Here is a 27,280-nt window from a genome sequence, read left to right as displayed (position 1 = left end):
GAAAGCGGGAGAAGGCTTTCCCCGAATGAGAGACCATAAGACAACTTTGGGAGACAAACGGCAGACAGAACAGTGGTGACTGATAAAAATTGTATGGCAACCAAGTTTAGAAACCAAGTTTAGAAACCAAGAAACTGAGCCCATTTGCCCTGGAGAACTCCGAAGAAGCTCGAGGTCAGAAATTCCAGGCACGTGTTGGTGCCGCCTGAGACATGGTGCTAAAAATAAAGGAAAATCTCATGTAAACAGATGGCCCCCCCACCTTCCAATCTCCTCCTCGATTCCATCCGGCAGACCACTCACCCCCCGCAGTCTGGCCCCCTGGCCAAAAGCCTGAGGTTTCCTCTAGGGTGGCCCTGGGGGAAAGACCCCGGAGTTCTGTGTTTGGAGCCTCCCCAGGGAGAAGGCATCACCAAGCCTTCCCAGATAATTGTCCCAAGAATACAAATTTTTCAACTTTAGAATCAAACTTCAGGCAAGATGGAAAAGTTAAATACGGTTTTGGATCAGGATGCGGACAGCGTTGGTGTTAATGCAAAAGTAAAAGTCTGTGATGTCTGCGATGTGCTTTGAATGCATCAAAAAATAAGACGGCCTGACGAGTGGATGGAGGGAGGACGGCTGGGTGTGTGATAAGGCAAAAGCCATAAAATCTTACGTATGGAACCTAGGTGGTGGGTATGGGGGTGTTCACTGTAAAATTTTTTCGACCCTTTTGAACGTTGGAAAATTTTCATACTAGGATGTTGAAAAAGTGAAAGTATGGATCGTAAAAACTGGGAGGTGGGAGGGTCGGGCAACTGAAGGGAAGAGAAGGGATGCCTCCGCTTGATGTAACAACATTGAAGTATTTGTCCTGCGTAAAAGAGATTTCCGGCAGGTTAAGTAAAAATAATGATTCACAGATGAAAGAGCTTGCCTCTGGGATCTGAGAGACAGAGGCAGGGTGAGAGACTATGGCTTTCAATAAAAAGTATCCTTGTGCCTATCAAATTTTAAAATACATACAGGGGCGCTTGGGTGGCTCAGTCGACGAAGCATCTGACTCTTGATTGCAGCTCAGGTCGTGATCTCACAGTTCACAGGATCCAGGCCCTGTGTCGGGCTCTGAGTTGATGGCCTAGAGCCTTCTTGGGATTCCCTCTCTCTCCCTTTCTCTCTTCCTCTCTCTCTCTCTCTCTCTCTCTCTCTCTCTCTTCCCTCTGCTCTTGTTCTCTTTGTCACTCAAAATGAATAAATAAACAGCAAAAAATAAAATACAGACAGCGATTACTTGGATAAAACATTGAAGAATGATAACCTACAGGCTTTTTCTTTTTTCCTGGATAGCGAAGGGCGATAAAATTAATTCAATGAAAGAGCTTGCAAAGGAAATTACAACTTTGTTGCTCTCTCCACGTTAGACATTAAATAAAGTTAAAAGGGAAATGAACTAAGGAATATGTGTACTGAAATAGGATAGATGGGTGGCTTTATCTTCCATGTATATAGAACTCCTACAAACCAATGAGAACAGCTATCGCCCAAGCCGGCCGGACCCACAGACCAAAGACTATTTGAGGGATTTCCTTTTTTTCTTCTTTTTATTAAAAAAAATTTTGTTTTAATGTTTATTTATTTTTGAGAGAGACAGTGTGTGTGTGTGTGTGTGTGTGTGTGTGCGCAAGTGGGGGAGGGGCAGAGAGAGAGGGAGACACAGAATCCCAAGCAAGTTCCAGGCTCCCAGCTGTCAGCACAGAGCCCGACGCGGGGCTCGAACCCACGAACGGTGAGATCATGACCTGAGCCGAAGTCGGATGCTTAACCCACTGAGCCACCCAGGTGCCCTGAGGGATTTCCTATTTTGAATTGAAATAATAACATCCCCTTTCACATCAAAACATCTTTGAAAACTGTGAAGACAGATCAAATCCCATTTTCGTTTCTTTCCTTTCCATCTTTTTCGTTGTGGGGATTTTGTCTATTGAGTGTCCTCTGTAACTTAACTCACCTCGTTTTAGAGTTTGATAACACTAGTTGGGAGTCATAGCAAACATAGTAGGACATCACCCAGTTTATTATTTAAAAAAAATTTTTTTTTCAATATATGAAGTTTATTGTCAAATTGGTTTCCATACGACACCCAGTGCTCATCCCAAAAGGTGCCCTCCTCAATACCCATCGCCCACCCTCCCCTCCCTCCCACCCCCCATCAACCCTCAGTTTGTTCTCAGTTTTTAAGAGTCTCTTATGCTTTGGCTCTCTTCCACTCTAACCTCCTTTTTTTTTTTTTTTCCTTCCCCTCCCCCATGGGTTTCTGTTAAGTTTCTCAGGATCCACATAAGAGTGAAACCATATGGTATCTGTCTTTCTCTGTATAGCTTATTTCACTTAGCATCACACTCTCCAGTTCCATCCACGTTGCTACAAAGGGCCATATTTCGTGCTTTCTCATTGCCACGTAGTACTCCATTGTGTATATCAACCACAATTTCTTTATCCATTCATCAGTTGATGGACATTTAGGCTCTTTCCACAATTTGGCTATTGTTGAGAGTGCTGCTATAAACATTGGGGTACAAGTGCCCCTATGCATCAGTACTCCTGTATCCCTTGGGTAAATTCCTAGCAGTGCTATTGCTGGGTCATAGGGTAGGTCTATTTTTAATTTTTTGAGGAACCTCCACACTGTTTTCCAGAGTGGCTGCACCAATTTGCATTCCCACCAACAGTGCAAGAGGGTTCCCGTTTCTCCACATCCTCTCCAGCATCTATAGTCTCCTGATTTGTTCATTTTGGCCACTCTGACTGGTGTGAGGTGATATCTGAGTGTGGTTTTGATTTGTATTTCCCTGATGAGGAGCGACGTTGAGCATCTTTTCATGTGCCTGTTGGTCATCCGGATGTCTTCTTTAGAGAAGTGTCTATTCATGTTTTCTGCCCATTTCTTCACTGGATTATTTGTTTTTTGGGTGTGGAGTTTGGTGAACTCTTTATAGATTTTGGATACTAGCCCTTTGTCTGATATGTCATCTGCAAATATCTTTTCCCATTCTGTTGGTTGCCTTTTAGTTTTATTGGTTGTTTCCTTTGCTGTGCAGAAGCTTTTTATCTTCATAAAGTCCCAGTAGTTCATTTTTGCTTTTAATTCCCTTGCCTTTGGGGATGTGTCAAGTAAGAAATTGCTACGGCTGAGGTCAGAGAGGTCTTTTCCTGCTTTCTCCTCTAGGGTTTTGATGGTTTCCTGTCTCACATTCAGGTCCTTTATCCATTTTGAGTTTATTTTTGTGAATGGTGTGAGAAAGTGCTCTAGTTTCAACCTTCTGCATGTTGCTGTCCAGTTCTCCCAGCACCATTTGTTAAAGAGACTGTCTTTTTTCCATTGGATGTTCTTTCCTGCTTTGTCAAAGATGAGTTGGCCATACGTTTGTGGGTCTAGTTCTGGGGTTTCTATTCTATTCCATTGGACATCACCCAGTTTAAAGGGCCTGACTGTGAGCAAGGGTTAGCGTCTGTCTCAGGGCCTCCTGTCCACTGTCCTTTGCATCTAAGTAGCTCTCATTTTCCCAGCAGGCCCTGAGCAGGCAGGACTGCTCCCATAATCCTGTTAGATTTTTCCACAGGGCAGTTCCACTGGTGACGTTAATATTATGTGGCCGGCTGTGACCTTCAAGGATAACCAAGAACTTGCGATTCAGTACCACAAAACTTCACTTCATGTGAGAGGAATGTTGCGGTTAAAAATGCACAGGTGAAAATGTGATACTGTCCATATTTTCTCGAATAGATTTGTAAGCCTTATGGACAATCCTATTGATAATACCCAGTGTGAAGACGGTGTGGAAGTGATGGAAAGTGAACAAGATCGTCAACACTTTGATAAAGAATTTTTGAAAGCCTATATTGAAGATCTTAAAGAAAGAGGTACGTCAATCACCTTTAAAATTCTTTTAAATGAATATACAGGATTCTGTGCGCTCATGCGACACATTTGACACAAGTCACATCGACAACACGCTAATTGGTTATTTTTCCAGGTACCAAATATCTATAGTTTCTCTAAAATACTAACATTTTCTAGTGTACTTGTCATCAACTATTTGACAGGCCAGGGAGCATACACTTCAGACTTGGCATTACTGACTGTATATGAGTTTTTAACTAAATGACATTGACAAAAGGCTATCCTAGTTAATGGGAAGGTAAGATTCCATTTCAAAGTCCATTTAAGTTCAACTTTAGAAAAGTTGGGTCTTACATAAATCAAGGTCCACTTATATATAAAAATCACAAAAGGAAAAACGCGAGGTGGCAGACTAGTACCTAGGTTGGTTTAGCTCTGGTTTTCCCACGGGTGGTGATATTACAGAGGAGCACGGGCGGTCACAGGACCTCAGGAAAGGGCGGGAAGCCTTCCCCCCAGTGGCTGTTTTCCAAAGTGTTTTCCGGAATGTCAGAAGCCCTTCTTTCTGCCACAAGCACACAAACACAGGAAAAAGGCATAAGTCACTCTTTGTTTTTCTAATTGCCACCTGCTTCCTGGGTATGGATGCCTGAGAGTTCTCTCTTACTTTTCCAGGTCCCTTGTTTTTGTGAGTTAGGTATGGACCTGCCAGAAAGATGTCCCGCAGGTGGATTTAGGGAGGAGGTGGCCCTGGCCCCCAGAGCTTTGAAAATGTGCACCTCGGTCACCCTCAGAAAATTTGCATGTGGGCTTGCTGCCCGCCCCCCACCCCCCATTCATGGACTAAAGATGATTGATCACATGTAGCTATTCAGGGGTTTCATGACAGCACTGAAAGACACCATTTATTTGTCAAATTAAAACTTTTACCTCCGATCTATTTGGTCATCCCTAATCTTGGATGTTGAAATATTACGAGATAGGAGCGCCTGGGTGGCTTGGTCGGTTGAATGTCCAACCTCAGCTCAGGTCACGATCTCACGGTTCGTGAGTTTGAGCCCCACAATGGTCTCTCTGCTCTCAGCCCAGAGCAGACTTCGGATCCTCTGTCTCCCTCTGTCTCTGCCCCTCTCCCACTTGCTCTCTCTCTCTCTCTCTCTCAAAAATAAACACTAAAAAATCTTTGAGAAAACCAAATATTGTGAAATAAATTAGAAATTTGTGTGAAACATGAAACAAATAGAGAACCATTTATTTTGTCAAAATTTATCTTTGGATTGTATAATTTTCCTCTTGGGTAAACCTTCATTGTTATATTTTGTTGATTTGTTCATAGTTGCATTTTAGAGTTATTGTTTAAAAATGCAAGAAAGAATTAGAGAACACAGGTATTTAGCTTTGGATCTGTTGGTCAGCGATAACATAATTTGCTTTTAAAATTTAACTTTAGTGTTGATAGCTTTTTTCATTTTAATTTTTTTAATGTTTATTTATTTTTGAGAGGCAGAGTATGAGTGGGGGAGAGGCAGAGACAGAGAGAGACCTAGAATCCAAAGCAGGCTCCAGTCCTGGGCTGTCAGCACAGAGCCTGACATGGGGCTTGAACTTATGAACCCTGAGATCAGAACCTGAGCCCGAAGTCAGACGCTTAACTAGCTGAGCCACTCAGGCTCCTCTAGTGATGATAGCTTTTGAACTCACTCATTTATTTCTAAATAATTATAATAATTCTATCCTTCATATGTTTATATTGGTTCACAGGATATTGCCAATATTCAGCTGGTTTTTACCTGTAAAAATGACAATTTCTTTGTTTTAAATTTTTTTAAAGTTTATTTTTAAGAAAGAGAGAGAGAGAGAGTGCACAAGCGGGGGAGAGGCAGAGAGAGAGAGAGAGAAAGAGAGAGAGACAGAATCTGAAACAGGCTCTAGGCTCTGAGCTGTCAGCACAGAGTCCGATGTGGGGTTCAAACCCATGAACCGTGAGATCATGACCTGAGCTGAAGTTGGATGCTTAACTGTCCGAGCCACCCAGGCATCCCCAAAAATGACAATTTCTTAACAGTTCAACCTATATGTGGTTGGGCATATTTTTAAAGTTTGTTTTCTTTTCTTCATCGTGGTGTCTTCCCTCTTTTCTCTCCTTCCCTTTCACTCTAATGTCTGAGTCAGACCCAGAGTCCAAAGCTGTAAGGAAAAAAGGGTAGCTTTAGTGAGACATGTGACCCTCCAACGTCATGTGATTCAAGCACAATGAGGAAGTGAAACTCCTCACTGGTCCTCAAGCATTAGTGAACCTAAAAAAATCACCTGCAGGCCCCGCCCTCCGAGATTTTGACTCGCCAGGTCCGGGGTAGGGCTTAGAACGTGCATTTCTAACAAGTTCCCAGGTGATGTTGATGCCTTGGGTCCGGGAGCCTCACCTGGAGAGCCATTGGTCTAGACCATCCTTTGACAGAATTTGGCTGTGAAGACAGAGTGGGCAGTAACCAGTGTCAACAGCAAGACTAAGAAAAGGCATACTTCCTAAGATCCTACTTGGTTTAGGAATAGCCCCAACTTTGCTCCCAAACCATCTTCTCTTCTACCTGGTGTCCACAGTCTCAGGTCCTTGGGCTTTGATTTCTCTTTTGTCAGTCGGTATTATTTTAGGGTCATAAAGGTTCCCAGATCCTGATGCAGCCGTGTGAGTCTGTTGGAGAGATTGCAAAAGAATGAGGGTTAAGAATTCTCTTCTAGATGTAAATGTTTCTAACGCACGACTAGGATTGGTGAAGGCAAATGTCACCCTTAATGGGGACAGGAGAGTGCATTTATCTCTACCCTTAACATATGACGTAGTAACTTGTGTGGTGACCTAAGCCATGGCTTGTAGCTACAGTTGGTGATAAAATGGGGACTGGTTGAATCGACTTGTTCCTCTTGTTACAGAATCTGTTCCCAGCTATACCACCAAAGTATCTTTCAGCCTTCAGCTTTAATACCATCCATCAGAAGACTGCAGAATCTCCCTGTCCCGTGGAGCTAGCAATCTTGGTGTTGTGGAATAACGGTTTGTGCGTAAGGACAAAGTCTAGACATCACGGTCATAGTTAGGAAAAATGGTTTTCAAATTTCACATTTATGAATACTTCTCTCTGGGGGCTGGAGAGTTGATAAATGGGTTTATAGAAGTAATATGTAAGGGTTCATTTGCATATACTTATTTCTAAACAATCCACCTTTAATATTTTAGAAAATGCGTTCGTTTTAAAAATTATAACTCAAAGACCAAATTAGGAAGTTGATCGCACTGATTTTAAGAATCCAGGAATAAAGAAAGGGGTTGTAAAAAGAACATTTGTATTGGGCTAGTCAAATGAGATTTTATTTTATTTACCTTTATTTTTTTATTAAAAATTTTTTTTAACATTTTATTTATTTTTGAGAGACAGAGAGAGAGAGAGTGTGCAAATGGGGGAGGGGCAGAGAGAGGAAGAGAGACACAGAATCTGAAGCAGGCTCCAGGCTCTGAGCTGTCAGCACAGAGTCTGACATGGGGCTCGAACACACGGACCGTGAGATCATGACTTGAGCTGAAGTCGGACGCTTAACCAACCGAACCACCAGGCACCCCTATTTTGAAGGAGTTTTAATGTATGATTTCTTTTACTGAGGAGAGTTTTCCTTGGGCTTATACAAACTGCTATTTTCATATTTTTCAATGATGTTTTGTAAGTGTAGGGTCTTGGGAGAGACTTTGGGCATAATTTGGGCATTGACTGTAGAAAGAAGGGCTGGATTGTCTGCCCGTGCATTGGGCACAGGACATTCAGAGGGTGCACTGGGGGCCCTAGCAGAGGCCGTGTGGGGCCTGGCTGGTCCTAGGAAGCCTTATGTGGGCTGCATGGATGGTCCCCCTGCCCTGAGTGGGAACCTTGGGAGTCCTGAGACCCACCTTAGACCAGGGAGCAGAGGTAGTACCCTCAGGGACTCCTCTTCCAAGGTGGCTGCACAGGATAGCAGGGATGGCTAGTCCACCATGGTGAGGAGCCCCTAGCAAGGCTTCCTTGCAGATACCACAGGAGAACTCTGCCCATGGCCATAATGCTGCAGTCCGCAGGGAGCTCATGAGACTGTTTTATGGTGGCAAAGATGGGATTCATTTTAGGGCTTTGGACTCTTACAACACATCGTATGATTTGGAGAAATTGTACAAATATCTATTTTTATACCATTGTCTTGAGCTAAAATCAACAGGATTGTGAGTTGAAGATAAGCTTTAACAAGTAGCTCTCGTGACTAAGAAGGAAAAAGTGCATATTTCACATATTTATATATGAATCAACTCCTACATGGTCTAGTTCAGTGCTGTTAAGTAGGATTTTCTGCAGTGATGGAAATGTTCTATATCTGTGCTGTCCAAATGTAGTGACCCCCAGATACATGTGCTTTTTGACCACTTGAACAATGACTGGCATAACTGCAGAATTTTTAAGTAATTTAGAATTTTTAATTAAATTTAATTTTAGATTGCCACAGGTGGCTACCATATTGAACACGCACATCTAGCCAGTTGAGTTTTGGGGGAAGAAATGAAGGGTGATTTTTATTTTCTCTTATCAGAAGGGCTACTATGACCCCCCCCCCCCCCCATATTTTGTCTTGGTAGACTGAATCATAATTCCAAGTATTTTATCCTCAACAGATGCAAAACGGGTAGAGCATTCTAGAATCACATGGTAATACTTCAGCGGAGGATTGCCTCAAGTTAGAAACAAACTCTGAGAAGTAGGTTAAGAGATGAAAAGAGTAGGAAAATGAGAAATCACTTCACGTGAACAGCAAACAATTATATTTTTCTTTTTACCTCCTTAAAATCGGGACTGAAATTTATTAATTGAACTACTCGAATAAGTTTGAGACTTTGTTTCATGCCAAGGTATATGTTGTAGATAGTCAAATAGAAAATAAATCTTAAAGGGGGGCAAATGGGGCTTTCATGAACATTGTCCATGACTTATGTAAAATTTATTTCAATAAAACCAGTCTTTTGTGCAAAAACTTTGTGTTGGTGTTACATATAAGGTAAAAAGTACTGCACTGATATATAATTATCTCATGCTACATGATATCCCAAACCAAATATATTGTTTGAATATGACGTTTGTAGGACACTACTTAATCTATTCATATATGTATAAAAATGCAGCCAGATTATAGCGCAGAATATGTATTTTAGTGGAAATACCCTAGAGATTTGAAAATTTGATGTGATGCGTATGAACCGATTCATAATTTGGAAAAGGAATTTCCATTGCGGGCACAGGTATGAGCACTAAAGCTACATGAATAAAGGCATAAGATGTACTTCTTAGAAGAAAAATGCTCTGGTTCCAAAAGCTTATTAGTATACCCGTTTTCATACATTGGACGTTAAAGGGACAAAGACACTCAGGTGAAATCATTCGGTGGTGCATTTTACTTACTAGCAAGGTCCTCATCACATTTCTTGACTGGAGCTTTCTAGAATGACCGGTTGGCGTGCTTGCCAAACCCCAGTTTAGGGTAACTTCGTGATGATGGCAAACAGAAAGGTCCAGAAATCAGTTACTGTCTTTCCTTCTCTGTATCCTTTCCTTCCCACCTCAGTGTGTCTCTTGAGTCTCTCACTACTTCTGAGCAGGAAGGAAAACGTACTTCGAGGTACTGTTTTGTGGTGGGTGTAGGTTTACTCGATTCTAATTTCCCGTGTCCTAAGTCTGCTCCATTCCTGATGCACAGGGACAGCAAATAGTTTCCCCCACCCTACTTGTCAGTAGCAATATTTGGTATCAGAGTAACTTTTGATCATGTGACAACACTTCTTAGGATTTTAACGTACTTTCCAATTCCTTCTTGAAATGAAAGTTCTTGACTCTAGTCTTCAGTGAGCTTACAAATTGTTCAACATCCGCTTCCCTTAATGTCCCCATTATCTAAGTTTTCTACTGTGTTCTAGTTTGTTTTCCTTATTGACAGACACTAAATCATTCCACCCATCCCGCTTATCTTTGGATACAGTAGAGTCTTTCTGGGAGGGATATCGGCACGTGTTTCCCACCTCCCTGTATGTGCCATCTCTTTATTGTGCAAACGTGGACTCACACGCACATGCCCGTTCCAGGCTCTTCTGCAATCTGGTCACCACCGGGACTCAGGGATCCAGGACTCTCTCAAGAAGTAAAAAGTAAAATAAATCTTTATTTTTTTAAGTTGTATTTATTTTAGAGAGGGAGAGAGAGAACATGAGCAAGTGGGGGAGGGACAGCGAGAGAGGGGGACAGAGGATCTGAAGCAGGTCCTGTGCTGACAGCGGAGAGCCTGATGCGGGGCTCAAACCCACAAACCGCAAGATGGTGACCTGAGCTGAAGCTGGATGCTTAACTGACTAAGCCACCCAGGTGCCCCGAGAAGACAATTTCTAAGGCTGATTCCATCTTAAACATTTTATGACTTGCCTTCCACTAAAAATTTCAAAAAACATTTTTTTTAAGTTTATTTATTTTGAGAGAGACAGTGACAACATGATGGGGGGGGGAGAGAGAGAGAGAGAGAGAGAGAGAGAGAATCCCAAGCAGGCTCTGCACTGTCAGCACAGAGCCTGATGCAGAGCTCGAACTCACAAAACCATGAGATCATGACCTGAGCCGAAACCGAGAGTTGGATGTTTAACCAACTGAGCTACCCAGGTGCCCCAGAACCCCTTTTTATATTAACGACCCACCATGTCCTTCCTACCTCACTGGTCACTCAGCTGCCAGCTGTTTATGGGGCTACTAGGTACGCTTGTTCCTTAGACATGTGTTTGTAACTGTCTTGTCCACTATCACATTTTAAGTTTCCGGAGTTTGCTGAATAGGTATACAGACTGGGCTCAAATATTTGAAAACAAATAGCAAGCCCCAGAAGAATTTGCCTACACATTTCTTTTGTGTTCCCAATACTTCTGTCTGTGCTGAGATGTACAAATATTATTTCTGATATTGCCTTGAAAGAGTAAGCTTGCTGGGGCGCCTGGGTGGCTCAGTCGGTTAAGCGTCCAACTTCGGCTCAGGTCACGATCTCACGGTTTGTGAGTTTGAGCCCCGTGACAGGCTCTGTGCTGACAGCTCGGAGCCTGGAGCCTGCTTCGGACTCTGTGTCTCCCTCCCTCTCTGCCCTTCCCCTGTTTACACATGCTCTCTCTCTCAAAAATAAAAAATAAACATTAAAAAAAACAATAAAAAAGATCTTTGCTTAAAAAAAGAAAACTTCCATGGTAAAAAAAATTGTATTTTCTAGAAATTTAGCACACCCATTGGTATAGCTATTATAAAGAAAACAACAACCCAGAAAGTAAAGTGTTGGTGAGGATGTGGAGAAGTTGGAACCCTTGTCCCTGTTGGTGAGAGTGTAAAACGGTAGAATCGCTATGGAAAATAGCAGGGCACTTCCTCAAAAACTTAAAAATAGAATTACTGTATGTTCTACCATTTCCACTTCTGAGTGTGTATCCAAACGAGTTGAAAGGAGGGTCTCAAAGAGCTATTGATACATTTGCATTTTGGGAGGTGGGAGCCACCCGGATGTCTGCAGATGGATAAACAGAATGCGGGATATACAAACCATGGAATATAATTCAGCGTCAGAAAGGAAGGAAATCCTTCCCATGCTACAACGTGGAGGAAACAGGAGGATATTACGCTAAGTGAAATCAACCAGTGACAAGAAGACAAACGCTGTCTGAGTCTGCCTATGTAAGGTCCTCAGGGAAGTCACATTCACGGAGACAGAAAGAAGAATGGTGGTTAGCAGGGATTGAGGGAGGGAGAAAACGCGAGTTGTCGTCTAATGGGTACAGAGTTCTGAAAATGAAGAAGTCAGTGACAAGCTGAGCACGCACTCCAAGTGGGTGTGTATTTGTTTATTTACACATCGTGTCACAATACCATTCTACTCATACATCAACATACATTATAAGCCACACAACAAGAAATAGTAAAGGACAAAGAAACAAAAAATGGAGTTTGCAGGTTCTAGCCCCAACCTGGGTAGATGGTCCTACCTTGACCACACAGGTGGTGCTACCTTGGTCCCCCCTGAGCTGTGTGGACCCTGCTGTGGAGACCACTGCTTTGAGACCCAGGTTTTCAGCCTAATGAAAACCACAGCAAGTGCCTCCACAGACTGATGTCACAGGGTCTGGGCAAGCTTCTCTGGTGAGAGGACCCACGGGTCTCCTGAGATTTCCAGATGGTTCTGTGGGCTATAATGGTTTCGGTCTACAGAGAACAAGCGGGATTTCAGTGTCTTTTAAATAACATTGAATGGAGGTGAAATTAACATGAAATTAACCGTTAAAGCTCACATGAAATCAACCATTTAAAAATGAACAATTCAATGGCCTTTACCGAATTCACAGTGCTGTACAACCACCTGCTCCATCTTGAGCCAAACATTTTCATCACCACTCACCAACTCCCCCCACCCAAAAAAAGCCCCCGTACAGATTAATCCCCTTCCCCACAGCCCCTGGCAGTCACCAATCTGCTCCCTGTCTCTGTATTTACCTATTCTGGAAATTTCCCATCCTTGGGATCATACTACATGACTTTGAACTTGGCATCACCTTGAGATCCACTGAACAGTCTCTACGATAATCACCACCACGATGACTAGAACGAGGCAAAAACAGCAAACATTCCCATACCTGCACCTGGGATTCGGGGCTATGTGGGAACAGAGTCCTTCCCTCCAGCGGGAGACCTGAACTCGCCTCTCCATGTGGTGGTAGGTGTTTGCTCTCGGGCTCCAGTGGGTGGGGAGGCTGGCAGCCTGCGTGGGCCCTGCATACGAGGGTCTGGGTAAAGGCTTCCCCTTGTTGGCCTGGGTGTTCACCGCGTCCACTGTGGTGCCACTCCCTGCGGGAGAGGGCACGGGAATGATGGTCCCGAAAGTAGGTGAGCTTATGGAGGCAAGTGCTGGGGACACCGGTGCCTGCACAGCTGGACCCACCCCACTCTGAGCACAAAAGCCCTGTAGACATGCCTCACAGTTGTTACTGTCATGCGGCCCCTCAAGAGAGATTTCCTTGATCATAGGAAGCTCCTCCATTGACTTAAATCCTTCTCTGTAGCATTTCTTCAGAATTCGGAACACCAAGTTATTCAGGATCCTTGAGATGTTCTCTGTGGTGAACTCGGGAACCTCAAATGGAGACTGACAGCACTTCCGACATCTCTGGGCAAAGACCCTCATCTTCACCTGGCCCTGGGGTTCCCCCTTACTCTTGTGCATGTGGAAAAGGACCTGAACTTGGGAAGAGGCCCAACGACGAGAGCACAGGGAGCACTGGAACCTGTGGAGACAGAAGATGAGACCCTCAGTTTGGCCCAGGAAGGCTGAGTTGGGGGCTGGGCCAGAGGGAAGAAAGGGGACCCAACAACACACAGATGTGGTTTGACCGGGGCTGCGGTGAGTGGGGAAAGAACTCAGCGAGCCCCTCACTCCTGCCTCCATGGTGTTGCCCACATGCCTTGGGACCCACAGGTGTCTGTCATGAAAATGGCTAATCACAAGGTGTCTGCACTGGAGGGGATTTTCTAAGTCCAACTCGATCACGCTGGAGATGAGGCACGTGTTGGAACTAATCGTGTGCAGAGACTCAGTGGGCGTAAGAAGCAGGACTAGACCTCCAGGCTCCTGGCCCCAAACCAAGGCTTCTTCAAATGTAGACTGAAGTGGGTCAAAAAGCTACAGGTGCAACAGCAGCCATTAAATCAGCCCCCAAGAACCCTGAACTAAAATCCACCAGTGGTACAAATGGGTGTTGGTTGAAAGTTTATGCCTCCCCGCAATTCACATGCCTCCCCGCAATTCACATGCCGGAATCCTACCCTTCAAAGGTGATGGACGATGTTAGAAGGCCTTTGGGATGTGATTAGGTCATAGGGGGGAGCCCATGCGAATGGGATTAGTGCTCTTATCAAAAAGATCCCGTAGAGCTCCCCAGCTCCTCCCACCACGTGAGGATACAACAGAAGTCAACCCAGAAACAACCCAGAAGAGGGCTCTCACCTGACCAGCTAGCACCCTGACCTTGGACTTCCGGCCCCTAGAACCATGAGCAATCATGTCTGTTGCATATAAGCTGCCCAGTCTGTTTTTTCTTTTTTTAATTTTTTTAATGTTTAGTTATTTTTGAGAGACAGAGAGAGGCAGAGCGTGAGCAGGGGAGGGGCAGAGAGAGAGAGGGAGACACAGGATCTGAAGCAGGCTCCAGGCTCTGACCTGTCGGCACAGAGACTGACATGGGGCTCGAGCCCATGAACCACGAGATCATGACCTGAGCCGAAGCCAGATGCTCAACTGACTGAGCCACCCAGGAGCCTCCGTTTTGCTCTGTTCTGTTTTTTTTGTTTTTCTTTGTTTTTTTTATAGCTGCCCAAACAGACTAAGGCAATAAGTCATAGCCCCACAGATCAGGGAGGGTCTAGTGTCCTAAGAAAAACATTGTTCTGCCCTGTTGCCCAGGGTCCCTGATCTACCAGTATTACAGGGAGATCACAGTGTCCAGCTGTCTCTCCTTTTACGCCCCTCCAACCCAGTTGGGTTCTGTGTGTGCCTGGTCTCAGGGTACAAGAGAATGACACCTCGTCTCCACAGGGAAGAGGGCAATTTCCTGAGCTCAGATATTTGGACACGCACGGCAGGAGAGATGGAGAGAGGGGAAGGAGGCAGGGAAGCACATGGCTGCCCCCACGATGGGAATCATGGGAGACACAGAAGCTGCGGGGTGGCAGGGCCGTCTCATGCTGATCAGCTTGCCTGTGTGCTCTCTCCTGCTTCACAGCCCAGTTAGGTTGGGCAATGTGACCGGTTGCCCAATGGGAGGTGGGCAGTGACATGGGCTACTTCCAAATCTAGTGCAGAAGCTCTTGGAAAACGCTTCACTCTTCTTCCTCCGCCTCGGTGACCCTGGGACCATGTGTTAGGTCAAATCACCAACAGTTTGTGGTTTGGGGGGCGGGGGGGGGTGGCGCTGGGCTCTGCTCTTCTGGCTGCTGTCCCTTGTCCCTCCCTCTGGGTCATGCTACTCTGCTCATGTGCCAGCTCAGAGTTCAAGGAAAGAAAGGAAAGAAAGGAAGGAAGGAAGGAAGGAAGGAAGGAAGGAAGGAAGGAAGGAATGGAAGGAAGGAATGGAAGGAAGGAAGGAAAGGAAGGAAGGAAGGAAGGAAGGAAGGAAGGAAGGAAGGAAGAAAGAAAGGAAGGAAGGAAGAAAGAAAGAAGCTGAGATTTTGCTCAGGTGCTCCTGGCTTGGGAAGCTGTGGGCCACCAGGACAGGAGAGCTCTGTTTCCTCTGCCCAGACCCTGCCCCGGAGAGGAGGGCAGTGGGCAGGCACCGAGCCCCTGCCCCAGTCCTAGGAGAGAGTCCCAGCCTCCCACCCTCTGGCAGGTGGGCAACCCCATCCACCTGACCCTTGGAGCTCTGCTTTCCCACCCGGATAAAAGGGTGGGGCTTTGGATGGACTCCTGAGGGTCTTAGTTTAAAAGGATCCATCAGCCTGGAGCAGAAGGGACAAGATGCATATTCCTCAGCTACCCCTGTCCTCTGTCCTCTCCTGGAGGGGCTCCTCAGGCCTCTCCCTCCTAGGCTCTGTCGTGAGCCCCAGGTCCCCCGAGGCAGGGAGCGTATGCAGGGAACGTAGCTCTCTCAGTTTTCCTCACTGCTATCTCCTCCCCCGATTTCTCTGCATCAAGGCGTCTGCCTACACCAGTGCCCAGTCCTGCTACTGTGTGAGGTTCACTGTAGCAAGGAAAAAGCCTTCACCGAAGCTAAAGCTTCTTGGGTGATGGGCATCTTACTTCCTGTAGTGCTCAATTTGCAAGCACAGAATGGAATAAGAAAAGTAGCAAGTAGGGGCACCTGGGTGGCTCAGTGGGTTAAGCGTCCGACTTCGGCTCAGGTCGTGATCTAACGGGTCGTGGGTTCGAGCCCCGCGTCGGGCTCTGTGCTGACAGCTCAGAGCCTGGAGCCTGCTTCGGATTCTGTGTCTCCCGCTCTCTCTGCCCCTCCCCTGCTCTTGCTCTGTCCCTGACTCTCTCTCTCTCAAAAATAAATAAACATTAAAAAAAATAAATAAGAAAGAAAAGTAGCAAGTATACACAGCAACGAATAAACAAGAATGTTCTGGAATACGTCCCCTCCTGTTCCCCACTCACCTGGCGAAGGCCCACTGCTGGTACTGTGACCACCCTGGCTGCAGGGTGTTGGGAAGAAGGTCTTTGTCTAGTGTCAAGGTCCATTTGTGCCATGGTTTCAGCTCCTGAATTAATTCCTGGAACACCTGCTTCCATACCTCCATGTCCTCACCCATCGCCACTGCTGTGGAGAGCCGGGTACGTCAGGATCTCCTGGACTCTGACTGGACTCTCCCGGATCTGGAAGCAGGACATGAGGTTTCCAGCTTTACAGAGCAAGGGCTGGGGCCCGCTCTCCCTTTGTGGACCTGAACTGGGCCCGTGGAGCAGCTCTCTGCCTCAAGGTCAAAGGTCAGTCGAGTCTGGCTCCCAGTTCTGAGAACAGTGCTTGCCTCCACGGGGAATTTCGAAAGACACGGCGTGCATGGTTTCGGCCAACAAAATATTACCAACGGCAAGGTCGGGACCCTGGGTTGGAAGAAGTGCACTCACTCTGGCTCTGAGCGCCTGCCCCTTCATCTGGAATGGATAGAGGCTTCCCCGGGCTCTTTCTGGTTCTAGCACTTGAAAGGCCTTATCCGTTGGGCTGCTGTGCTCCCGACTGGGGAGGAGAGCCGCAAAGAAGAGGGCCGTGGCCATCGTGTCCCTCCCCGGCTCCCTGCACCCCTGCTCTGTGCTCTTTGCTTCCCGTTCATAGGACCAGATTTCACAGCCCCCAGGCTGTCCAAGGAGACTCCTGAGGCTCGACTTCCTCCCCATTAGAAAACAAAGCTGACGCAAACAAAGCTGGGTGTCCAGATGAGGCTGCAAGGTCCCCAAGGGGGTGAGAGGCCAGTGGCCACACCCGACCCCACTTCCTGGAGGAGAGGCTTGAAAAGGAAGGACAGAGGAGCAGGGGGCAGGCAACGGCCCAGGGAGGGTGGGTGAGATTCTGGGGACCACCCCCTCCTCAGCCAGCCTGGTGTTGACCTGCGTCACTTTCTCCTTTCCAAAAGAAAAGCCCCGCCTCTGGCCATCCTCCTGCGTGGCCTCGGCCTCAGCCTCTCGCGGCACAAGAGCCTCTGTCCTGGTGTCCCCCCCAGGTGCCTCTGTGCAGCTCCAGCCACTGTCCACATTGCAGCTGGGGGAGGAGTGGAAGGCCCCACGCGCACAGGGCACTTCAGCATGGCCTTTGAAGCCCTCACAGGCCACCCTTGGCCCTGCCCAGCCCATCCTCTCCCAAGCCCATATCCACCCCTACACCTTAAGCCACAGCCCCTCACTCCGTGCCACCCAGCCCCGCGTCCTGTGCTCACGTTCGCCCCACGCAGAGCACCTGCCTTCGCTGACGTGGCTCCTGCCCCGGGTCCAGTTCCAGGGCCCAACAGCGCATGGTCCGTGTTCCACGCCCCTTCCCTCGTCCCCCCGCCCCGGGTCCCGCACCAGCGTCCTAATTGCACCCGAGAAAGAAATCTCACCCATGGATAGTTGTATAAATGCAAATGCTTTTCTGCATCACAGAGGTGATTCAGAGGGAGGTGGAGACCAGAGGGTATTGAGACAATGGCCTGTCTTAACTTTTGGGTCTGGTATGAGGTCTTGTGTGAACATGTCATAGGTGGTTCTGTGTTGTTAAAACTGCCCTTGAAAGCCAGTGTGCAAGGAGACCTTGAAGATCCCCAGATGGCTCGGTGTTTCTATGTCCTGTGAAGATTACCTTTGGCGTCTTGCTCTACTAAGAATATTCTATTCATGTATTTATTTTATTTTATTAAAAAAATTTTTTTAAATGTTCTTTTTATTTATCCTGTTAGAGAGAGCGCAAGCAGGGGAAGGGCAGAGAGAGAGGGAGAGAGAGAACCCCAAGCAGAGAGCCCGATGCAGGGCTCGTGCTCCTGAATCGTGAGATCATGACCTGAACCGAAGTCAGATGCTTAACCCACTGAGCTACCCAGCGCCCCATCAATAAGAACATTCTAACTGGAAAATTCTGAATTCTTAAATGATAGAAGTATGTGAACACAGGCATTTAATGATGTGAGAAAGTTTGTCACATTTACGTTAACATAGGCTAAATGTCTTCCCTCTATCGTGAGTAACGTCATTTACCTGATCTTCCAGAGAATTCTGGGTGTCTGGGACAGGAGCGGGGTGTCAAGGCCTAGGAAGAGGCACATAAACTGAGCAGGCCTGAAGACAGCCAGAGATTCACATTCCTCGGACCAGCCCCGAAGTTCTCATTGAACTGGTCTGGGCCTCAGATTTCTAAAAACTCCTCAAGCGATTCCAAGGCCTGGTTATGGTGGAGACAAGGAGGCTGAAGGGAAAGACAACGCGGGCAGGTCCTGGCCAGCAATCGCAGACTCAGAGGCAGAGATTTTCCCCATCCCTGCGCCGCCCCCCCCCTTCCCCCCCACCCCCACCCCCCAGTGCTGTGCCCGAATCAGCCAGGCCTAAGACTGCCTAAAACTGTCCTAAGACCGCCTGGTTGCATCCACCAGCGGGGTCAGACGCTGGCAGTCTGAGCTGTGGGGAGGAGGCAGGGGTGGGGTGGGAGAGAGGAAGGGGAGGGAAGGAGGAAAAGGAAAGGTAGGAGGGGCGAGGCAGGAGGGGTTTGCTGAAGCCACTTTGGCAACCTCTTTCCTGGCCTCACTGCAGCTGGAGAGATTTATAAAGCAGGTGAGGGGACAGGGGACAGAATCGTGCTGGTGGTCAGGTCTTTGGTCTGGGGCTCCGACAGGTTGTGTGACGGTGGACAAGTCACTTTGGGCTTTTATGAGGAAGGATACTAGGCATGCCTGTGCAGAGAAGGGCCCAGAAGGCAGCCACCGCTGGTCCCTGAAGCTTTACAAAAACAATTCCCAGGACTTCGCTTGGGTCGGTGACTCTCACGGAAACCCCTCCACTCTGGAAATGGGGGTTTAAGTGTATAAACAGGAGCTCATCTCACTGCCTCTGCCTGGCAAGGGTTCTGTCCCTCCCTTCCTCGTGGGCAATGGCTGGGCGCATCCCTCCTCACACCCACCTTCTAACCCAGAGGCCGTTCTCCTCCCAAGGTCCCAAAGGTCAGGGACCTTTGCTGTCACTCTTTCTGACCATCGGCTGGGGCCTGGCTCTGCTGCTGGGAGGGGGCCGCTATGTCGGAAAGCTTGGGATGTGCCCCGCTGACCTTGAACAAGACGACACCCTGCCTTCTTGCACCAGCTCTCGTGCTGAACACAAATGTCCTTTTCGTGGTCTACTTGTGCCATGTTTTCCAGAGTTTTGTGGTTTGGGGTTGGTGGTTTCGTGGTTTGAAGTGGCCGCGAAGCGTAGTGCCCAAGCTCTGCCTGGTGCCCCTAAGTTCAAGTGCACTAAGCGCGAGCAGGCTGGGATGCGCCTCACGGAGAGAATGTGCGTGTTAGATAAGCTCCATTCGGGCACGCGTTCTCGTGCCGACGGCCGCGAATTCAGTGTCAATAAATTAACAATATTTGCTAACTAAGGTGTCTTTAGACCGAAGCCACATAAGGTTCTGTATTGAGTAGTTGAACAAAACGGTACTAGACGCTGGCAGGAACCTAAGTCTGTATTTCCCCTGGGAGCGATGGTTCAGCATTTGCTATTCCAGCGTTTTGGGCACCTTTACGGACTGTGGCCACGGCAAATCGCGAGAAAGGCTGCATTTTCTTTGTCCACCCCGTGGTTTGTCTTCCCTCCCACCCTTCTACCGGGGGGAGCTGCTTTGGGGAAACGAAATCACTTCCAAACCTTGCCCTCCCCTGGTACCCAGCTTTTGTCCAGAAAGTTTCTGACGACTCGTGCAGTTAGCTCTACTATTAGCCCCTGCCGGATCTCCAGGCCCTCTGCTGGCTCCTGTCCTGAGTCTGAGGCCCAGAGAACGACTGTATTTGGAAAAAGGGTCTTTGCAGATATAATTAGATTAAGTATCTTGAGATGAGATCTGTTTTATATGATTTAAAGTTTCTTTTGATGGTGCAACACGAGGACCTTCAGATGAAAGGCAGAATTTTTTGTGATTTACAGTTCAGAAGGTTGCCAGAGGGCTGCACCCCCCGGGGGACAAGGTAATAATAACCTGGAGCTGTAGGGGGCAGTTTGTATATGGCGAGCAGGGCGGGCTTAGCTAGGTTTCAGGGGCTCACTGTAGATTGGCCAACTTGAATAATTTCCTGGGCTCCTGGGCGTACAGGCTGTCCCTTGTTGTCTAGTATCTGTCCCCACTTGCCCCGGGCGTGTAGGTACTGCATTAGGATAGGTACAAAATGCTTTCAAGGGTGAGGCCCTTCTTTTACAGTCCCAGCTTTTTAGTCAAAGTAAGTCTCTCTTCTCTTTCAAACCTGACCACTCTGGCTTCTGCGATCTTATTCCCCAAGGAAATTGCTAAGTCAAGTTTAAAATGACTTCCACTGTTTTTCTTTGATTTTGCGCTGTCCCTGTGCTGAATGCAAGAGAGAAAATAAAACCAAAACAGACCTTTAAGAGACAATTTAGTTCCTCTAGAGATTGAGAAAACCCTCATCAGTCTCCTCATCCCTGTATTTCACTCTTGGGGCTTTTGAAAGTTCCATTTGAACCACTGGTTTTATTATTCAACAGAGAATTCATGACTTCAAGACAACAGGATGACTTCTCTGGTATAGGATAAAAGTTTCCATTCCTGATTATCTGTTCACTGACACAACTTCCCCACCCCCCTGGGTTCACAGCCCGGGGCCGGGGCTTAGGTAATGAACAGACCCGAACCAGCGTGAGACCATGTGACTTCAGAACCCTGGGCAGGGCCACAGGAATTGCTTCCTCCCCCCCACCAGGCAGAGGCCTCTCGCGCTGGAACTGCTGGACGAGAAGGTGTACAGGCTATAGCTGGGGTACAGGGGTGCTTGAGGCCGCGAGGCCTCTGACTCCGCACGGCTCCTGGCCTACGCTGGCCACAGGACAGGGACCCCCAGGGTGGGCAGTGGTCCTCGCTGCTCGGTCTCTTTGTCCCCTCCTGGAGCACCTTTGGGCTTCAAGTTTCTTATTTTTAAAATTCAAAACACACGTTTATTTCTGTTGTTAATGGCGAAAAAAGGAGCCAAACACCAATAATAATAATTATTTTTAAAATATGTTGGTAGTAACAGGCCTCACAGCAGTTCCCCGCCCTCCTCCCCCCCAGGCGCCCACAAATAGTGTAGAGACAGGGCGGCCTCAGTGGAGCACCAGGCAGGCAGCAAGGCAGCCGGCTCGCTGGGCGCTGGTCCCGCCGATCCCAAGTGGGGCTGCCAGGTGAAACACAGGGTCGTCTGGATCTGAACTTCCAATTTCAATAACAACGAATGATATTCTTAGCGAACTTTACACTAAAGTTAGTGTAATCAACTAAGAGTTGATTCGCTGCTCGTCTGAAATTGGAATTTAAGTCGGGGGTCCTGGTGCTGGCTTTGGGCTGCTAAAAGGGGCGACGGTAGTCGCGGGGCTTCGCGCCCCTCGCTGTCACCCTAGGAAAGATCCGGGTCCACCACTGGGGGTGGCAGCGGCGGCGGACGAGGGGGCGGGGCGCTCGCTAGGAGTCGCGCGAGAGGCGGAGGAGGCTGGGGGCGGGCCGGAAGTATGGAGGGGGCGCGGCCGGCGGGCCGGAAGTGTGCTGGGGCGCGCGCGGAGCGGAGGGCGGAGCGGAGGGCGGAGCGGAGGGCGGAGCGGAGGGCGGAGCGGAGGGCGGAGCGGAGGGCGGAGCGGAGGGCGGAGCGGAGGGCGGAGCGGAGGGCGGAGCGGAGGGCGGAGCGGAGGGCGGAGCGGAGGGCGGTGTGTAGTAGCTGCTGGAGCGCGCTGCTTGGCCCTCTGGGCCAAGGACCCTCATTGGGGACCGACTCAGACAAGGGGGAAAAGCCCTTCCATCTGAACTGTACGCTGATGAGTTGAGGTCCAGAATCTACATAAAGGAACAAAGCACACGTAACATTTCAGATTATTCAAGTCTTAGGGTTTGTGCCCTCTCACCCCACAAAACATATTTCAAGCCTCGCGGCGTTGGGAAGAAAAGGCAGCGTTCATGTCCCCTGCAGGGGAGGGCTGGCGGGCCTTCCCCCGCGCCACCTGCGGCCCCACCGGTTACAGATTGAAGGGACTGAAGCTCGGGATTCACACGCCCGCTTGATATTCATCCCACTCTCGCCCGAAGCGGAGCCTCTCCTGTTGCAGTAACTTGTCCTGAAGTAGAATGGACATTCTGAAGATACGCATATTCCACAAAATAACACATTTTTTTCACAGTAAAGTGTTTAAATGAAAATCAGCACTATTAGGATTAAGCAAAGAGGATTTAACCATGTTCTTGGCTGGTTGAAGAGAGAATAAAACACTGCATAGAGAATGAAAGGTATTTTGCGGTGTTTCGTCCCCAGCTAGAGAACTGGGGACTGCCCACGGCTTCACCGCCACACCCCCCAGTTCACCTGCTGTTGGCTCCTGGAAAGCCAGTCCAGTTTAATCTCTGATATATTTCATTCATCCTATTTTAAATCTTTTTGAACCCGCAAGTCGCTGTTGTTGTCCTAAATACAGCTAGAATATCCCCGTTTTGACCATATTTTAAGAAAATAGGTCTGAGTACCCATCTTTAGGCCATTCATATCTGTCCATTGTGGCTTCTAAGATCTTGACTTTTATTTTTTTCAAAAGTGTTTTATGAAATAGAAGAATGGGTAAGACACATATATGAGCGTAATGAGTAATTATAAAGCAAATACTTGTATAAATACCACCAAGTTCACAAAATAGAATATTAGGAAGTCTTACTCGAAATTGAGTTAGGAAGCCATGAAGGGAGCGCTCTCATGCACTACCACTCCTCATAGCTTACCTAGTTCCAGCAAGAGGAAGGAAGATCCTCTTTCTGCCCAGAAATGGCAAGCATAGTCAATGAGAGGCCACCAGTGAACTTTTAAAAAAATGTGTCTTTATTTTTGAGAGAGAGAGAGAGAGAGAGAGAGAGAGAGAGAGAGAACCCAGAGGAAGGGGCAGAGAGAGAGGAGAGGGAATCCCAAGCAGGTTCCAGGCTCAGGACCGAGATTGACACGGGGCTCCATCCCATGACCCTGCCATTATGACCTGAGCAGAAATCAAGAGTCACAGGCTCAACCAACTGAGCCACCCAGGGGCCCTGTTTTGCTTCTGTTAATTAAATGAGGAGGCCATTAGACTGAGGTGGCTCAGTGCTTTGGTAGCATATATTAGCAAAGTGAAACCTAAGTCAGGGTCAATGCACTGGAATCTGAGAAAGTGAAACTTCAGAATTATGTAGCACAGCCAACCAGGCTTTCCCAAATAAGGCCACTGCTTAAGCTATAGCCAATCAAATAATTCCTTTGCTTGGCTTCTCAGTCTTCTCTATAAAAACCTCCCCCCCTAGCTCCTGTGGGTGGAACATACTTGTAGCCACTTTGCATCTGTGGGCTGCCTGATTGGAATTGGTATAGGCTGAAATAAATTCTTGAAAAATGTTAGTGTACCTCAGTTTATCTTTCAATGCTTCTATTACAAAATAGTGTACTTGTGGGATTCATCCGTGCTGTTCCATTCCATTCTCAACCCTGTATATTCCATTGAATGAAAACGACAATATATTTATCCACACTACTGTTGTTGCCTGTGTGGTTTGTTTCCAGTTTTTGCTTATTATGAATAATGAGACTATCCATATATTTAGACATATCTTTTTTGTGCCTTTTTATGCCTTTTTGGTGGGTATACAACGAAGAGTGGAAATCCTTGGTTATAAAGTATGCATATGTGAACCCTCAGTAGATACGACAGTTTTGGAAAGTTTATGAATATTTCAATTGTGTCAGTACTCACCAACACTTGATATTGTTGTTATTAAAAAAGATTGTTTTTCACATTTATTTTATGAGAGACGGCGCGAGACAGAGAGTGAGTGGGGAAGGGGCAGAGAGAGAGGAGGGACACAGAATCCGAAGCAGGCTCCAGGCTCTGAGCTGTCAGCACAGAGCCCGATGCGGGGCTCAGCCTCACACATGTTGAGATCATGACCTGAGCCGAAGTTGGACGCTTAACTGACTGAGCCACCCAGGCGCCCCTGATATTGTTATTAGTTTAAAATGTGACATTTCTAGCGGTTATGGAGAAATATCTCACTATGATTTAAATTTATGTTTGCCTGATTATTGTTGAAAATCGAGTATCTTTTCATAATGTTGATGGACAATTTGGATATTCTCATTCTGAACCACTTGGTCAAGTCTTTTCTTCATTTTTTTAAATTTAGAACTCTTTTTAAACGTTTGCTTACTTTGAGAGAGAGAGAAAGGGAGCAAACAGAGAGAGAGGGAGAGAGAGAATCTCAAGCAGAGCATCTCAAGCAGGTGCTGTACCAACAGCTCTGTCTGAGGTGACAGTGCAGAGCCAGACATGGGGCTTGATTTCACCAACCATGAGATCATCACCTGAGCCGATATCAAGAATCAGGTACTTAACCAACTGAGCCACCCAGGCTCCTCTTTTATTTCATTTTGAAAACTGAGTGGTTTAACTTTATTTTGTTGGTTTGTTGGAATTTAAAAAAAAAAAAAAAAAAAAAAAAAAAAAAATATATATATATATATATATATATATATATATATATATATCTTCCATATTCGTTCTTTTTCAGCTACATGTGTGACACATATGTGTTTCAGCTTTCTACTTTGGAGATTTTGATAATATTAAACTTAAATAAAATAAATACATATTACCTAAAATAAATAAAATAAAAAGAAACAGAGGAAACAAATAGCTGGCCAAAATTATAAAACATCACAGTTAGCATTGGACTGTTTTGATAATTATTAAAGAAAGCCACCCAAACTGGGACTAGGTTGTGTGATCTACGGTTTGTTTTCTAGGTGAGTTCTATAAACCATTCAAGGAAAAGGTAATTCCAACCTTACACAATTTTTTTGACATGTATAGAAAAAGAAGTCACACTTGATAACTCATTTTATTAGTGCAGTATAATGTTGATTAAAAAACAGTCAAGAAGACAAATTGTAGGCCATGTCACCGAGAACTTAACATATATATATTTAAAAAAAACCCTATATACAATAACAAAAAAACCCAGCAAAGTCAACCTTGCAATGTATTGTAAAATGCATCTTGACCAACTTGAATTTATGCTAGAAATGCAAGAATGTCTAAGTAGAAAATTATTATTGTAATTCACCCTATTGACATATAATCTTCAAAATAGTATAAAATAAAATAATGGTATTTGGTAAAATCCAACATCCATGTAAGACAAAAAGAAAAAAAAATCTTAGCAAACTAGGAATAGAAGGGAATTGCTTTGTTTGATAGAGTATCTAATAAAACTCAACAGCAAAATCATTCTCCAAGCTGAAACAATAGAAGTTTACCCTTAAAAATCAGAAATGAGACAAGGGTACCAGCCATCATTTAACATGTGAAATTCTATTCCACATTGTAATAGAGGCCCTAGGCAGCCCAATAAGTTGTTAACAAAATGGTTATAGGGATTAGGAAGAGAGAAAGAAAACCTGCCATTATTCACAGACAGTATGATTGTTTACATAGGGAAAAAAATCCCCAAGGAATTTATAGATAAATGATAAGAATTATTAAGAGTTACACAAGGTTTCTACATATAGGATGCACAGACCCAAATTATGTGCATTTCTATAGAGGCTCTTAAAAAAAAAGATTTTTTTAAAGTGACATTTACAACAGCAGTAACAAGAAAAAATTAAGGGACCTAGGAATAAATCTAACAAAGGATGTTGAAAATTTTATGGAAAAATTCTATAATTTTATAAAAGACATTTTAGAAAGACCCAAATATTTCCCAAAGGAGAACTATGACATGTGAACAGGTCAGGTAAGTCTGCATAAAAATGTCATGATTTCCCAAATTAATCTAAAAGCTCAATGCAGTTTCAGTAAAAAAATCTAACAAGATTTTTCATAGAACTTGACAAGTTTGATTCTAAAATTTGTATAGAAGTAACTAAGACCATTTTAAAGACGATCAAGTTGGGGCAGGAATTCTCCTTATTAGGTATCAACATTTAATTAAAACACACACAACTAGTAAATCAAAACAGTGTTCACCAACTGTCTAACGAAACAGAATAGACAGCCCAGAATAGACCCACCCATATGTAGAGATGTGATATATGAGAGAGACAGCCCTAAAGATTATTAGGAAATGGTGGAGCTACCAATCCATTTATCCAGGACAATGTGCTATCCAATAAATTCAATTAGATCCCTACCTTAATTTCCTGTAGATTAAGAACCTAAATATGAAAAGGAAAATTTCAAAACTTTTTCAAGTACATGCTTAAACAAGACACAAGAAGAAGAGCTATGCATTTAACTAAGCTTTTTCCCTCATAAGACACACTTGAACATGGAAAATAGAAGCCACAGAGCCACAAACACATTTGAACTAAAAAGGGGTTAATCGATGTATGAAGAACTTTCACCAATCAATGAGAAAAATATAAACAACTCAATAGAAGAATGGGCAAAAGGTATGAACAGGCAATTTACAGAAGAGAAAGCATGAAAGGTCAATGAGCATTTGAAAAGATAGTCAACCTGACCTGTAATCCAGAAATGAAAATTAAAGTAAAAATGCCATACTATCACACACATATTTGAAAAACCTAAAACACTGATAATATACCAAGTGTTTATAAGCATGTGGCCCAGCACGTAAACATATACACTGCTGTATATGTACTTGGTATATGCTGTATACCCACCTTGGAAGGCAGTTCAGTATTAAAGATCCACATGCCCTATTCAACCATTGGCAGTTCTACTTCTATGTATGGTACCCAGAAGAACACTTATACGTGTAGTGCACAGATACAAACTAGACTGTTTGTAGAAATAGCATTTTAATATCAAACAACTGTAACTCCTCCATTCCCTGTGAATAAAGGAATGAATTTTTTAGAGTCACCCAATGGAATTTTATACAGCAGTACAAATGAATGAACTAGGGGTCAGCAAATTACTACCTGCAGCCAAATCTGACCCATCACCTGTTTTTGTACAACCCGAGAACCGAGAATGGTTTATAAAGATGAACAATTGCAATAGACAGGGAACATTAACTTTGATGTTAATCTAAAAGAATTTCAATATGTTAACTAACTTGGATTTAAATTAAATTAAAAAAATAAAATAAAGTGGCAAATTCCA

The 27,280-nt window shown here is 45.7% G+C and overlaps 2 protein-coding genes across 2 annotated transcripts in view; one reads left to right on the top strand and one right to left on the bottom strand.

Annotated features, from left to right (window-relative positions):
- LRRC2 (leucine rich repeat containing 2) overlaps positions 1-6,942 on the top strand; it is a 36,876-nt gene extending 29,934 nt beyond the window's left edge. The window contains exons 8-9 of the mRNA XM_042927508.1: positions 3,767-3,903; positions 6,815-6,942. Coding sequence (XP_042783442.1) covers positions 3,767-3,903; positions 6,815-6,864 — 187 coding nt within the window. The 3' untranslated portion in view covers positions 6,865-6,942. The remainder of the gene's footprint in view (positions 1-3,766; positions 3,904-6,814) is intronic.
- Positions 6,943-12,402: 5,460 nt separating this feature from the next.
- RTP3 (receptor transporter protein 3) lies at positions 12,403-16,260 on the bottom strand. Its single transcript, XM_042927507.1, has 2 exons — positions 16,106-16,260; positions 12,403-13,241 (listed from the first exon to the last, which is right to left on the bottom strand). The coding sequence occupies exons 1-2, from the start codon at positions 16,258-16,260 to the stop codon at positions 12,509-12,511; spliced, it is 888 nt and encodes a 295-aa protein (XP_042783441.1). The 3' UTR covers positions 12,403-12,508.
- Positions 16,261-27,280: the final 11,020 nt, after the last annotated feature.

The sequence above is a fragment of the Panthera leo genome, chromosome A2 (assembly GCF_018350215.1).
Source record: "Panthera leo isolate Ple1 chromosome A2, P.leo_Ple1_pat1.1, whole genome shotgun sequence".
Taxonomy (NCBI): domain Eukaryota; kingdom Metazoa; phylum Chordata; class Mammalia; order Carnivora; family Felidae; genus Panthera; species Panthera leo.
Note: the sequence above shows the minus strand (reverse complement) of the source record. Positions and strands in the feature narration are given on the sequence as shown.

Bases quoted from the DNA above. Each gene is read 5' to 3' on its own strand.
- RTP3 (XM_042927507.1), bottom strand. From the start codon at position 16,260: ATGGGTGAGGACATGGAGGTATGGAAGCAGGTGTTCCAGGAATTAATT. The intron at 13,242-16,105 runs GTGAGTGGGGAA...CTGTCTCCACAG, and splicing joins CAGCAGTGGGCCTTCGCCAG to GTTCCAGTGCTCCCTGTGCT.